At 41.8% G+C, this 16,825-nt stretch overlaps 1 protein-coding gene across 2 annotated transcripts in view; it reads right to left on the bottom strand.

Moving 5' to 3' along the window:
* Positions 1-16,825, bottom strand: part of dacha (dachshund a) — a 259,029-nt gene that overhangs the window by 37,683 nt on the left and 204,521 nt on the right. For both annotated transcript variants that reach the window (XM_049466752.1, XM_049466753.1), the window contains 3 exons: positions 16,643-16,815; positions 15,231-15,366; positions 14,237-14,314 (listed from right to left, as the gene is read on the bottom strand). In XM_049466752.1, the coding sequence (XP_049322709.1) occupies positions 14,237-14,314; positions 15,231-15,366; positions 16,643-16,815 (387 nt within the window). The remainder of the gene's footprint in view (positions 1-14,236; positions 14,315-15,230; positions 15,367-16,642; positions 16,816-16,825) is intronic.

Genomic DNA, 16,825 nt, shown 5'->3' with positions numbered 1-16,825 from the left:
TGCATCTTGGCATCATGTTCTCCTCCACCAGTCTTACACACTGCTTTTGGATAACTTTATGCTGCTTTACTCCTGGTGCAAAAATTCAAGCAGTTCAGTTTGGTGGTTTGATGGTTTGTGATCATCCATCTTCCTCTTGATTATATTCCAGAGGTTTTTAATTTGATAAAATCAAAGAAACTCATCATTTTTAAGTGATCTCTTATTTTATACAGAGCTGTATTTATTTGAAAGCCTGATCCTGTTACTGGATCTCACTCCTGTTACTTCTTTTTCATGTTTTGAGTAACAGCACTATAAATAACAGGAATGTGTTTTTATTTTAGCACAAAATTAGCAAAAACATGACAAATAGCTAAATGGCGGCTAATATGCTAACAGCATGAGGACACTGAGCACATTCTAGTGATTTTCCAGGAATGTGTATTTTAAAAAATAAACCAATAAGATGTAAGAATTGATTTAGGTAACAGGACTGAGTGTTGAGATTCTTCTCCTCAGTCATCGTTACAATAAGATCAAACATACAGAATAAAACTAATGAGAGAACTTTGGAAATTTAGGTCTTTCCTAAGAACCAGCTGATGATGTCACTTCCTGTTGTAGATGTGACTTCCTGTTGTAGAATGTTCCAGATGTTTCAGATGATCAGGGTAATGTGTTACGGTAACAGGACTGAGTGAAACCACAACACAGAGACATATTTACTTAAATATTGTGGATTTATTATGAAAAATTGCATCTTTGAAGGATTTTAATAATTATATTTTGAATGGTAAAGTTTATAGTTATATAGTTATAGAGAGTGGGGGACAGGTAACAAATGCTATTTGTTCTTCAGTGTTCTTAAAAAGTAGTTTTTATTAATGTTATTTTTTATTACATATCTTACTTTTTAGCAATTAAATCAATGTACACTATAAGGACACTATGCTTAATAATAATAAATATGTATTTTAAAGTTATTTTGTGTGCACATTTATACTAGTGGTGGGCGATATGGCTCTAAAATAATATCACGATATTTCAGGGTATTTTTGCGATAATGATATACTTGGCGATATAGGAAAACAGAAAAATAATTAATTCATTTCAGGAATATAGTATAACAGAATAACAGAATAATCATAATGTGGCAAAATAAATAATATAGCATAAAATAATATAATGCAGCAAATAATATTGCAGAATATTTAGTGCATGCATATAAACTGCAAACTAAAACAATTATACAATAAATACACTTAAAGCTTCACAGTAAATAATAGACTACTTTTAAGACAGAACAGCCCTATTATCACCATATGGATTTTTAATATCATGATATTTCTGTGTCACTATATATTGTATACGATATAATATTGCCCACCCCTAATATATACATTTACAATTTCCTGGGGTCAGAAACGGAATATATTTGATGGTTTGTTTGGTCGTTTTGGGAACAGGAAGTTTACAGTGAATAACGTCCCACACATGAGCCTGACAAAAACTGGGTCTCAGAAATAAACCTTCTCTAACGGAGTGTATCCCCAGAACCAGAGCAGAACACAAGCACCTGTCTTCATTACACACACACACACTTACATACACACACACACACACACACACACAAATAGAAAGAGAGAGGGTGATGGGGAGAGAAAGCACTCATTTATCACCTGCATTCTCGTCCAAAAAAGTCACTACGTGGGGTGACTTTCAGTCGTGCTAACCTTGCCCCAAATTTGCCAACTGTAACAGTTCACTTTTTGACTTTCCAACACGGCGTCACTCCTCACACTCCTGACCTGCCCAAAAAATACCATTTAACATAAGATAAGATGAGATAATCTTTTATTAATCCAACAATAGGGAAATTTGCAATGTTACAGCAGCATAAGGGAAAGGACAGAGAAATATATGGTCAGGTTATTTACATATATATATAAACAAATAATAATAAAACTATTACTATACTACAGAATTACAGGTAATATATAAAGACACTAAATAAATGATATATAATAAAGACTATACATATACATATAGTACCGCTAAGATACGATAAGGTCAGAGGAGATTTGAATCAAACCATGAATTTGTACCTTATTTTAAGTGATTTGAACTCAAAATAAGCACAATCAAGCAGCAATCAAGTTTTTTTGCTTGATTTAGGTGTTACTTCACTCATTTTGAGACTTTGCCATTGCTTTTTGTAAGAAATCTTACTAAGAAAATTTAGCTTACCCCATTGGCGTATTTTTTGTGCTTAATAAACATATAATTGTCTTAATTTGCATATATTTTGTCTAGTTTTTGCTAATGGATTTTTTTGCAGTGCATAATTATAGTAGGGTGTGACCCGTATTAGTATCAGGGAGGATAATCAGGCAGGGAGACGTGGGGCAGATGCAAATGCAGGTAAAGGTGTTTTTTTTTTAAATAAACCAGATAAACAAGAAACAATCAGGCGAAATAAATCAGAGAACAAGAACATAAACATGAAATAGACAAGACAAAACGGAGGTTAGTGCAAAAACCGACAAAGGAAACGCAGAAACACAGGGGTATAAATACACAAGAGGGAAACGGAAATGGGAAACACCTGGGGAAACAGGTAACGAGGGGGGCGGAGCTACAAATTATACACATGAATGGAAGGAAGTGTACTAGGCAAGAACAAAGAGGAGCACGGGTCACGTGGGGAAACACACAGGCACGAGGAACAGGTACACAAACAGAGAAACGTGAGAACAGACAGGAAACAGGGCAAGGATGTGACAATTATTGCACAAAGAGTAACAGTGAATAAATATCAAATAAATAGATGGAAGTAGATGAAAAGGTAATAAAAATATTGCACATTAAACATATTACACAAATGGTGGTAAGGAAATGACAGTAATTCAGAAATAATCAATATTTGGTGTAATAAACCTGGTTTTTAATCACAGTTTGTTTCATGCATCTTGGCATCATGTTCTCCTCCTCCACCAGTCTTACACACTGCTTTTGGATAACTTTATGCTGCTTTACTCCTGGTGCAAAAATTCAAGCAGTTCAGTTTGGTGGTTTGATGGTTTGTGATCATCCATCTTTTAATTTGGTAAAATCAAAGAAACTCTTCATTTTTAAGTGATCTCTTATTTTTTCAGAGCTGTATTTATTTGAAAGCCTGATCCTGTTACTGGATCTCACTCCTGTTACTTTTTATTGTTTTGAGTAACAGGACTATAAAAGCAAAAACATGAAAAACAGCTAAATGGCGGCTATGCTAATAGCATGAGGACACTGAGCACATTCTAGCGATTTTATCAAAATTAGTATTTTATAAATAAACCAGTAAGATGTAAGAATTAATTTAGGTAACAGGACTGAGTGTTGAGATTGAGCTCCTCAGTCATCAAGTTACAATAAGATCAAACATACAGAAAAAAACTAATGAGGAAACTTAATTCTGGTCTTCCCTTGATCTTCAGAAGAACCAGCTGATGATGTCACTTCCTGTTGTAGATAGGACTTCCTGTTGTAGAATATTCCAGATGTTTCAGATGATTATGGTAATGTGTTACGGTAACAGGACTGAGTGAAACCACAACACAGGGACACAACTAAAATATATGTATGTTAACTTAAATGTTATGGATTTATTATGAATTTTTTTTTTTTTAAAGCATAGATGGGATTTGTAGTCTTTTTTTTAATGGTAAAGTTTATATTGCACAAATGGTGATAAGGAGACTACAGTTAATGTAGTGAAATGGATTACATTCATTACTGAATAAGTATGTATGTTTTGCATGAAGTACTAAAATAATAAGCTAGTGTTTATTGAGAGCGTGGTGTGTTGTACAGTCTGATGGTGCGTGGAAGAAAGTTTTCCCGCCTTTTCTCTTCTTCTTGAAAGTCTCCAGTTGAAGCCGCCGCCCCCTTCTACTTCCTCCTCCTCCTCCTCTTCCTCCTCCTCCTCCTCCTCCTCCTCTTCCTCCTCCTCCTCTTCCTCCTCCGTCCGCGAGGGCTCAGCCCGGGCCGAGGTTTAATTAAACCATCACAAACCCGCTTAGAACAGCAATCAACCTAATGATCAAACCGGGAGGCTTCAAAGCCAAGCCGCGTCCCCCCCACACATATCTGAGAGACGCGTCCTCCAGTAAACACAACACCACGCACCGCCGGGGACCACGACTCAAAACCCCAACCGGGGGAAACCTTTCTTCTTTATTTATATTTCCCGTTCAACACGTTTAACCGCGAACGCGCCAGAAAAAGAGAAAGAGAAAAGTTGCGCGGCTAACGCGGCTAGCCTGTGAAACGTAGCCAAAACCAGGGCTGAGTACGGGAGCCCCGGCCACGGGACCAAGGGCTTTACTGTGTTTTCTTGGCTTGGTTTGTTTTGATTGATTTACCGGTTGGCTTATCTCAAAGGGTGAAACAATGCCGCACATTTCTATCAGAAATCATTACAGACCATTTCAAATCATTTCCCTCCAGCTAACTTATATTATTATATTATAACAGCGGGAGAAATGAGCTTAGTGGAAAACTGGACAGAGCGAATACGGCAAATAACACCATCTTCCTCTTAATTATATTGTGGCGTGGAAGAGGAAGGAAGACCCGTGAGACTCATGATGAATGCTCATAAGCTCTTTTATTAAACAGGCTTGCCACTCACTTACAGTCTTTAACAAGACTAGGAGAGCTAAAACGATTAACCCACAGAGCTCTAATAGCCCAAAGGCCACCAAGGGTCAGCCGTCCCGGCGACCCCACCAACCCAACACAAACCCCGTGAACAACAGAACATATATATATATTTTTTTTTACAATCAGTCGCAAACAAAGTCATTAAGGCGGGCGGGCGGTCTCCGTGCCCGCGGCAGCCTGGAGGGGCTGGGCACGGCACCGCCCGCCAGCGGCTCCGAAGAGGCAGAGTTCAGGTCAGGCACGAGTGCAAGGCCGGCAGGCTCCGCACCACCGTCCACAGTGTCCGACAGTCTCGGCCTATAGGCGGCCAGCCTATCACGGTGCACAATCATAGTGCGTCTGCCCCACCGGATCTTATGCACCACCTCCCCCAGCCTGGACAGCACCAAGCACGGACCCACCCAGGCCGACTGGAGCTTCGGGCACAGTCCCTTCTTCCGCTGAGGGTTATATAGCCAAACCCTCGCCCCCACCGCCAACGGGTCTCCAAAGCAGCGCGTGTCGTACGCACGCTTCTGCTTCTGCCCGGCAGCAGACTGGTTGGAGCGCGCTAAACGGTGCACTAATTCCAGCGAAGACATAAGGTCCGAGACAAAAGTGGGCGTGTCCGAAGCATACCCGCCCCCATCAGGAGGCGCCCCAAAAGCCAGGGAGACCGGCGTCCTCAGTTCGTGCCCGAACATAAGCAGAGCCGGCGTGAATCCCGTCGTCTCCTGCACAGCGGAGCAACAGGCCAGCAGCACTACCGGCAGGTGCCTGTCCCAGTCACGCTGGTTCTTGTCCGACACCATGGCCAACTGCGCCGCCAGCGTGCGGTTAAAACGTTCCACCAGTCCGTCACTCTGTGGATGAAGGGGCGTCGTCCTGGTCTTATGGATTCCCAGGATGCGGCAGACCTCCGCCATGACCTCCGACTCGAAATTTCTCCCCTGGTCGCTGTGCAGTTCTTCCGGAACCCCGAATCTGCAAAAGAACTCCCGCACCAGGATATCCGCAGTAGTGACCGCCCCTTGGTCCGGCACCGCGTAGGCCTCTGGCCACTTCGTGAAATAGTCCATCGCCACCAGAACAAAGCGATTTCTAGAGTCCGTCACCGGAAAGGGGCCCAGCATGTCCACAGCCACCCGCTCCATCGGGCTGCCGCACTGGTAAGGGTGAAGTGGGGCGTGGGGCGCCCTCGAGGGGCCCTTCTTGGCAGCGCACACGTCACAGCAGTGCACGAAGAGTTCCACGTCGGTTCTACACCCAGGCCAATAGAAGCGTTGCCTCAGGCGCTTCAGAGTCTTGGTGACACCAAAGTGCCCAGCCCCAGGTGACCCATGAACTCCCTGTAGGAACGATCCCCTAAACGCCCGCAGTACCACCACCTGAAAAATGCGCCGTCCGTTCGCTGGATCCTCCCAGGTATGGCACAGCACGCCGTCGGACAAACTAAAACTAGCCCAGTTGGAGCGCAACGCCTTAGCAATCGGGCCCAGTGGCACCACCTCCCCCCACGACGGTGCGACGTTCGCACTGAGTGCGTGTACTGCCCACGATAATTCGCGATCCGCCCGTTGCGCATCGCGGAGCTGCTCTACGGACACCTGAGCCACCCCGACAGCGCCAGTAACATCCCGCTCGCATCAGTATCCACAATGAAACTCTCAGACACCTTCGGATACGCTAGAATCGGAGCATTGCACAGGCGGCTTTTTAGTTCCTCGAATGCCCGCTCCGCCTCGTCAGACCAGCGGAATTTCACACTAGGCTTAGTCAGAGCATGAAGCGGCGCTGCCACGTCCGCAAACCCCTAATAAACCGCCTGTAATACGAGGCGAGAACCACGAAGCTGCGAACCATTTTAGCGTCTCGCGGTGTGGGCCAGTCACGGACCGCCTCCGTCTTTTTGGGATCGGTTTCCACGCCAGCACCGCTCACTACGTGGCCCAGGAAGCTCACGCGCTGCCTTAGCAGATTACACTTTGTCGGATTGAGCTTCAGGTTAGCCGCCTGAATCGCGCCGAGCACCATTTCAAGGTGAGACAGTGCGGAAGGAAACAAGGAAACATTCACTGTACCATAACACTACGTATCAGCTTCGTAGAAAACTGGACAGAGCGAATACGGCAAATAACACCATCTTCCTCTTGATTATATATATTTCAGAGGTTTTCAATTTGGTAAAATCAAAGAAAATCATAATTTTTAAGTACTTTTTTTTCTTGAACTGTATATTCCGGAACATACACAGCAAAATCGACAGTGTTAAATTAACTCTTTAAGAGATAACTCTTTCAAAAGTTCATTTGAATTAATGGTAACACTTTTTACTTGGATGGTCCATTTGATGGCCTCATTGATGCTCAACTGATATTCAACTAAATGTCTATTAACTGCAACTTAACCATTTGTTGAATGTAAATTATTGAAAATAGGACATAACCCTACACCTAACCTTAACCCTTAATCAATCCTAAAATTCTGAAACATACACAGCAAAATCGACAGTGTTAAATTAATTCTTTAGGAGTTAACTCTTTTTTTTGTATATTTTCTGAACTTCAATCAAAAACTATTTACCAGAGTGTCTATAAAGCATTATAAAACATAAGCTATAACACAGACTTACTTACTTTTTTATCCTATATAAGCTTTGGCGTTTGTTTTGACTGATTTACCGGTTCGCTTATCTCACAATGGCTTATGAAACAATGGCGCACATTTGAATACGGCGAATAACACCATCTTCCTTAAAATTACTTTTATTATCATATCTAAGCTTTATTTAGAACAACAAAAGACATTGTCTCCTGAAGTGGTTCTCCCATAATGCAATAACTCTTGGGTGGAGACCCTTATCCACCATCCAACCCAACAACACCAATAGAGTGAATAACCAGGAAAACCATCACAACTAAATCACATTTAGCTAAAATCAGGGCTGAGTTCGGCCCCGGCCGCGGGACTGGGAGGTTTGGGAGGGAGGAGGAGGAGGAGGAAGAGGAGGAGGAGGAGGGTTTGTTTCTTGGCTTGGTTTGTTTTGACTGATTTACCGGTTGGCTTATCTCAAAGGGTGAAACAATGGCGCACATTTCTATCAGAAATCATTACAGACCATTTCAAATCATTTCCGTCCAGCTAACTTCATAATAGCAGGGAAACATTGATTGTAACCAGACGCCTCGTATCAGCTTCATGGAAAAACTGGACGGAGCGAATACGGCAAATAATAACGGCACTTCACTTCTCTACCTCTTTACCTCTCTCTCTCTCTCCATCTCTCTCTAAGTACTCCAGTGAATACTCACACACCCCATCAACTGAAGCCACACACACACACACACACACACATTCCTGGCCGATAAGAGCACACCATATCACATCACACAATATATAATAATATAACAATATCAGGATCAACGATATAAAATCATATATCATATTATAATATTTGCAATACTCTTTATTAAAAGCAGCCTATTTATAATCAACACTGAGAACACACTGCAGTCCTCTAAACTCCTTTATTCCATTAGAAGATACTCTTCCTGTCCTGTTTGGCCCAAAGCCTGGAAAAGAAGTGAGAATTTAAGGTTTGTTTTCCAGATTTTCTATCTAATAATACAAAAAAAAAATTACACTCCACTGATTGAGAGCAAGTTGTCGGGAATCCCAGTCAAAAGTTTCTACAGCCAGTCCAAACAGAAACACAAGACAGATAAAAAAAAATCCCATCTAATTTTATGTTTTAAACTCCTACTTATTTACTTACTGTATAAATATTAAATTTACATTTTTAACTAATGTGTTTGTGGGTCTTTTAGATCTCAAATGTCAAGGATCATTTTTAAATATTAAAATAAACTACTGTATCCATATGAGGACACTGTTTTTTGCAAAATGGCACAAACCTGTACTAAAACAAAGATACGCCAAATCACATCATACAATATATAATCATATAACAATATCATCAATAATAACAAGCTGTTAAACAATATACAAATCATATATCATACTGTGAAATTAGCAATACTCTGATTTAAAAGCAGCCTATTTCTATCAACACTAAGAAAACACACTGCAGTCCTCTACACTCCTTTATTCCATTAGAACACACACTTCCTGTCCTGTTTGGCCCAAAGCCTGGTAAAGAAGTGAGAATTTAAGGTTTGTTTTCCAGATTTTCTATCTAATAATACAGAAAAAAAATGGTTTAGAAACAGGGATGCACTAAATGCATGGCAAAAAAAATGCATGCTTGATGTTTAAATAAGCAAATTCATTCACTTCTTGTGTCAATGTTTAAATTTTTTTTTGTTTTTTAACTAGTTTATTGTAGGTGACACTGGCGGGAATCCCAGTCAAAAGTTTCTACAGCCAGTCCAGACAGAAATATGGTAAAGATAAAAAATTCCCATTTAATGAAATATCGATTCTGATTGAATATATCGATATTTATGATATACCGCCCACCCCTGAGCTCCTGTCATTATTAAAATCCACCTCCATCTGAGACAAAGGTCCAAACGCTCCAGCAGACGAGTCAGAAGGTTAAAGACTAATCCAAACATCTTTTAAAGCCGACCTGCTGTTTACATCAGCCTACCATCCAGCTCCATTAGGGGCATTTCCTGAACACACACACACACACACACACACTCAGGGCAGGCAGTGTTTAAAATTCACTGGCCCCATCACAAGGATTCAGCATAATCAACATTCTACACTCTTTATTCCATTAACACACACTTCCTGTCCCGCTTGGCCCAAAGCCAAGAGAAAAAACGAGCCTCAAAAGTTCAAGACTTGTGTATCTTTCACAAAAGTTTAGAATAAACTGGGATTTACAGATTTTCTATTTAATCATATAAAAAAATAAAAAAAATATAGAGTTACTGAACAGGTATTATTTGGCAAATAGAAATTATTAGAATGAAAGTGGCAAAAATGCAAGATTGGTCTTATAAAATGTAAAAAAACAAACAAAAAAAATGTTTAGTTTTGATTTAATATGAATGAATGCCATGTGAGCTGTTTGGTTTTTGTAAAAAAAAAAAAAAAGGGCTCTGGTGATCCTGTATAACACTGCTTTAGTCCTGTGGGGGTCGGGAAGAACGATAGGATTTTTTTAGGCTCTTTCTCATGAATATTCATACATGCAAACATATGGCCTCTGATTGGCTAACAGCACTGCGACACCAGGAGGCAGCATAAAGACATTTTTAAACTAAAAACAATATTTACAATGTCATATGTTACTTTATAACATGTGTAATAATGCCCTGCTTAGTGCAGTTCAGCCACTGACCTAGTCTTAAGAGTCTCAGTAAAACACTAAATCCACCGGAGATCCTATTTAAACCTATAGTTACACACAGAGGTGGGTAGTCCAGGTCCAGAAAGTAAAAATCCACCCCCGGGGTGGATTTTTACTTTTAACTAGTGTAAACAGAACTGTTGTAAACATCTAAACACCTACCTATCTCAATTGTTCTTGGCTGGTGGTGTTTTTCATCCATAGACTAATTCTAACCATTTGTTCCTTAGCTCTGAATTACTGGGTAAAGTATATAAACACTGATGTGTTATTTGCACAAATAACACAGGAATGAACTGCATGCTGTTCCTAGCGCTGTTAGTTATCTCCTATCTGACGAGACGACGTTGCTACATGTTATTAGTCTAAATGTGGCAAAATTGGTGTTTGATTATGTTAAAAACAAAAAAAATGTAAATACTTTTTAATCGAACAGTAAAAAAGTAATTTATTATAAATCACATTGCAGAGATTCCTCTAAAGTTAACAGTGGTAGCAGAAGACTCACACTCTATAGACTGACTGTAGAACTCATGACTGAATTATTTCAAATGATTAACACATGAACTTAACTCAGACTGTCCTGAATTAGACCATCTCTCTCTCTCTCTCTCTCGGAGTGTGTTAGGGTAGAGAGAGGAAGGAAAGGGGAGAGACCTTGCCTGCAGCGAGTGCAGCTAGCGTTAGCGCTCGACCTGTAGTGAGCAGAGCGAGAGAGAGAGAGCGAGAGAGAGACTAAAAGAAAGAAAGAGAGAGTGATTTATGGAGAGGTAGAGAGGGGGTTCACTCGCCAGAGTCCCGCTGAAACAAGGTGCTCCTGGCCTCGGGCTCGGCCATTTATCACCATGTACCACCACGTCACTTTGTTTATCATCACCAACACACACACACACTCACACACACACACACTCACACACTCACACTCACACACTCACACACTCACACACACACGCTTGGCAAACAGTGTTTAGGGTTTGTTGGCCCTTTCTGAAGGAGGCAGCCTAACGAGGGCAGATTTAAAGAGTCCAGGAGTCGAACACTAATGAGGGACGGAGTGTTAAAAATATCAGAGATTCATCAACACACACACACACACACACACACACACACACACACTCCACAATCAGAGCAGGGACGACACTGACACACAGCTCTGGTGTCTGACCCCTATTTCATGTCACAAACCACCACTCAGTATGTGTGTGTGTGTGTATGTTTAATGTTTTTGTGTGTTTATAAGTTTTTGTGTGTGTGTGTTTGAATGTGTGTTTGGGGTGTGTGTTTTTGAATGTATTCTGTGAGTGTGTGTGTGTGTTGTAAATGTTTTGTGTGTACGTATTTGTTGAATGTGTGTTTGTTTTTTATGTTTTTATGTGTGTGTGACTGTGTGTGTGTGTGTGTGTAAGTGAGGCTATGTGTTGAATGTGTGTGTACATATTTTAAGGATGTTCTGTGTGTGTGTGTGTGTGTGTGTGTGTATGTGTGTGTTTAAGTAAGTGTATGTGTTTTTGAATGTTTCATGTGTGTATGTATGTGTTGATTGTGTATGTGTTAAATGTGTGTGTGTGTGTGTTTAAATGCTTTCTGTAAATGTGTGTATTCTTAAATGTTTTGTGTGTGTTAAAGGAGTTGTCAGTGTGTGTGTATTTGAATGTTGTGTGTGTATGTATATGTTGAATGTGTCTGTGTGTGTCTTGAATGTGTGTGTTTGAATGTTTTCTGTAAGTGTGTGCATTTGTGTATTTTTGAATGTTGTCTTTGTGTGTGTGTTTTTCAATATTTTCTGTATGTGTGTGTGAGTATGTTTGAATGTTTTGTGTGTGTGTGTGTGTGTGTGTGCATTTTGTTTAGTGCTTTCTGTGTGTGTGTGTGTGTGTGTGTGTGTGTGTGTGTGTGTGTGTGTGTAACACAGCCAGTGACCTACATCATAGGCTATTCAATGAAGTCCAGGCTTCTTCTTCCTCTCATCCTTGCTGTAAATTGTGGTGCAGCATAGTGATCTGTACCAAACAATAACACAGTGTGTGTGTGTAGTGTGTATACAGTGTGTAGTGTGTGTGTATAGTGTGTGTGTGTTTGTTAGGGGTGGATTCTTTTCCAGACACATTAATAAAATATGGTCACAGGCCAGGTGCACATTGAATCTCTTTAAGAGTGCCCGGGGGCATCTTTCCTCCATCTCCTCCCGCTCCGCACACTGTGAGACTGAGGCTGCCATCTGCTACACACACACACACACACACACACACACACTACACACACACACACACCACACACACACACACACACACACCTGCACAGAATAAGCAACTCGCTTACAAGCAAATGTGATCACATGCTTCAACATTCAAACAAAAAATAAAAACGTGACTATGATCAGCAACACACCTGCCCTCACACACACACACACACACACACACACTCCATACACACACACACACACACACACAGACACACTCCATACACACACACACACACACACACACATATTAAACCAGTTCTCTTTGGTCTAAGATGAATCAGCTAGTTTAGCTTCTATGCATTTCAGTTGGCACTCACTCTCTTTGACATCTCTCACACACACACACTCCATACACACACTCCATACACACACACTCCATACTTACACACACACACTCCATACACACACTCCATACACACCCTGCATCATAAATAAGGACTTCATACATGTTCAATTAGGCCTGTAATTAAGGCATTAATTAAGAGAGATGGGTCGTGACGCTGATATACAGTTATACACAGTGAGTGACTATAAATTCAACTCACTCTAAACTCGTATCACACCGTCCTCCACCGTCTCACTACAGGACACTGCATACAGGACACTGCATACAGGACACTGTGGCCTATAAGAGTTTGCACCGCACACAGGAAACCACCTAAAGGATACTGTCTATAGGAATCTGGCCTACAGGAAACTGCTCACATGATGCTGACTCTGCCTACTCTGCACTACCTACAGGGAGCTGCCTACAGGACACTACCTACAGGGTACTGCCTACAGGACACTACCTACAGGGTACTGCCTACAGGACACTACCCACAGGGTACTGCCTACAGGACACTACCTACAGGATGCTGCCTACAGGACACTACCTACAGGGTACTGCCTACAGGACACTACCCACAGGGTACTGCCTACAGGACACTACCTACAGGGTACTGCCTACAGGACACTACCTACAGGATGCTGCCTACAGGACACTACCTACAGGACACTACCTACAGGATGCTGCCTTAAGGACACTGAGTAAAGGACACTGCCTACAGGATGCTGCCTACAGGACGCTGCCTACAGGACGCTGTCTACAGGACGCTGTCTACAGCACACTACCTACAGGGTACTCCCTACAGGACACTACCTACAGGAGGCTGCCTAAAGGACACTGACTAAAGGACACTGCCTACAGGATGCTGCCTACAGGACGCTGCCTACAGGACGCTGTCTACAGGACACTACCTACAGGGTGCTGCCTACAGGAATCTGCCCACAGGACATTAAATAAAAGATGCTGTCTAAAGGAGGCTGCCTACAGGAATCTGGCCTACAGGAATCTGCCCACAGGACACTGCCCACAGGATGCTGACTCTGCCTACTGTGCACTACCTACAGAACACTGCCTCCAGGACTAGGACACTTCCTCCTGGAATCTGCCCACAGGACACTGCCCACAGGATGCTGACTCTGCCTACTGTGCACTACCTACAGAACACTGCCTCCAGGACTAGGACACTTCCTCCTGGAAACTGCCCACAGGACACTGCCTCCAGGATGAGGACACTTCCTCCTGGAAACTGCCCACAGGACACTGCCTGTAGGGCGTGGACACTTGCTACAGGACACTGCCCACAGGACACTGCTTCCAGGACGAGGACACTTCCTACTTTAAACTGCCCACAGGACACTGCCTCCAGGGTGTGGACACTTCCTACAGAACACTGCCCACAGGACACTGCCCACATGATGCTGACTCTGCCTGCTGTGCACTACCTACAGGACACTACCTCCAGGACAAGGACACTTCCTACAGGACACTGACCACAGGACACTGCCTCCAGGACGAGGACACTTCTTACAGGACCCTGGTCACAGGGCACTTGCTACAGGACACCCTTCACATGATGCTAATTCTGGCTATTGTACACTACCTACAGAATGCTGCCTCCAGGATGTGGACACTTCCTACAGGACACTGCCCACAAGACACACATACACACTCTTACCTTTCTCTTTCAGGATCTTCTTCATGTTGATGCCAGTCTCGCGGTCTGCTATATCTCCAATCTCAGCTGAATTCAGCACTGCAGACACGAGCACACAGAAATACAATATATATATATATATATATATATATCATCTATCTCTATATAAAAAGTGGTGTTTCACTATATGTTACCTATAGGGTGATATATTATTATCTCATACACACATTCTCTGGATATATGTAGGTGGGGCTCAACATATACTGTTAGTCAATATATAAAATTGATTTTGGCCATGATTATGTCTTACAGCCAATGAAACCCCAAAAAATCAGTTTCTCAGAAAATTAGAATATTATATCATAAGACCAATTAGTACTTTTGGCAGTGTGCCAAGTCCTGCTGGAAAATGAAATCCTCATCTCCATAAAAGTAGTTTTCAGCAGAGGGAAGCTGTAAGATATGAAGAGCTGTAAGATTTTGTGTGAAAACAAAACTGCACTGACTTTAGACTTGATAATAAAACACAGTGGATCAACACCAGCAGATGACAGACATGACTCTCCAAACCATCACTGATCATCAGTAAATTTTACATTTCATTTAAAGGAAATCAAGGGATCAGAGTCTGGAGGAAGAGTGGAGAGACACACAGTCCAAACTGCTCGAGGTCGAGTGTGAAGTTTCCACCAATCAGTGATGGTTTGTTTGGAGAGTCATGTCTGTCATCTGCTGGTGTTGATCCACTGTGTTTTATTATTAAGTCTAAAGTCAGTGCAGTTTTGTTTTCCCACAAAATCTTGCAGCACTTTATGCTTCCCTCTGCTACTGACAACTTATATGGAGATGCGGATTTCATTTTCCAGCAGGACTTGGCACACTGCCCACACTGAATACCAAAAGTACCAATTGGTCTTATTATATAATATTCAGATTTTCTGAGACACTGATTGTTGGGTTTTCAAGCCATAATCATCAACAATAAAAGAAAGTGTGTGTGTGTGTGTGTACTCACCCAGACGCTCGGGGCTCTGTGGGTGGGGGTTCGGGGAGCTGGAGACGCTGCTGCTGACGTGGGAGGACGGCTGAGAGCCGGGGCGAGGGGCTTCCTCCAGAGACGGAGCTGGAGATGGACTGTCCTGCACACACTCCTGACACACACACACACACGCACACACACACACAAACATTGGTCACACACAACGCAGTACTGAATTAAATAGCACATTTACTCTAATATGCACTCTTTGGAAATAAGTGTTGGATGCATTTACGTTAAAACACATATTTAATTATATTAAATCACCTTTTATTAAATTACCACTCATATAACCATATAACATACACTGCTGTACACTCTTACTGCACTTATGTGTATTAATCTGAACATTTGATGCATTTATTTCTATTTTTCTACCATTTTTCAGCCCAATTCAACTAGGCCAATTGTCGCACCCATTTAGCTGCTACTCAGCTATATATCCGACATCATTAGTGAAGACCAGCACAAGCCTCCTCCGATACATGTGAAGTCAAACTCCGCCTCTTTTTGCTGATTTCTCATCAGATAGGAGATAACTAACAGCGCTAGGAACAGCATGCAGTTCATTCCTGTGTTATTTGTGCGAATAACACATCAGTGTTTATATACTTTACCCAGTAATTCAGAGCTAAGAAACAAATGGTTAGAATTAGTCTATGGAGGAAAAACACCACCAGACAAGTACAATTGAGATAGATAGGTGTTTAGATGTTTAGAACAGTTCTGTTTACACTAGTAGTAAAAATCCACATCCAAATCCGAGGTTTTGTTTGTTCCAACTGCCCGGGTGGCTCTGCTGCGGCTCAGCCATCAAAACCCCGGGGTGGATTTTATTTTCAGGACCTGGACTACCCACCTCTGTGAGTAACTATAGGTTTAAATAGGATCTCCGGTGGATTTGGTGTTTTACAGAGACTCTAAGACTAGGTCAGTGGCTGAACTGCACTTAGCAGGACATTATTACACATGTTGTAAAGTAACATATAACATTGTAAAGATTGTTTTTAGTGTAAAAATGTCTTTATTTTAAAATGTTTCTAACTGTCGTCTTGCTGCCTCCTGGTGTTGCAGTGCTGTTAGCCAATCAGAGGCGATATGTTTGCATGTATGAATATTCATGAGGAAGAGCCTAAAAAAATCCTATCATTTCCCCCTGTCCCACTCCTTCACCGGACTAAAGCAGTGTTATACCGGATCACCAGCTCACATATCATTCATTTGTACTAGAGATACAACTAGACATTTTAAAATGAATGAAAAAAACAATAGAATTAGACCTTCAACAGTTTTTATTTTTATCAAGTAGCAAAAAAATATATATTTTTATTTTATTATTTTATTTTATAAATTGTATTATATTTTTATTATTTGTAATTTTGTTCTACCTTGATAACTGACGCTCCTGCTCTAGAAAGAGGGCTGTGCATTTGTGCGGCAGCAGCCATGTTGGCGATAGTGTTCAGGTGGTTCATCTGGTTCATTGCCATGGCGACAGAGGCAGGCGGCAGACTGACGGGCAGCAGGGGGTGAGGCATCATCATAAAGGGTAGATCCAGACCTGAGAGAGA

Source organism: Astyanax mexicanus, chromosome 17 (assembly GCF_023375975.1).
Source record: "Astyanax mexicanus isolate ESR-SI-001 chromosome 17, AstMex3_surface, whole genome shotgun sequence".
NCBI classification, from domain to species: domain Eukaryota; kingdom Metazoa; phylum Chordata; class Actinopteri; order Characiformes; family Acestrorhamphidae; genus Astyanax; species Astyanax mexicanus.
This window is presented reverse-complemented; position numbering and strand designations above follow the sequence as displayed.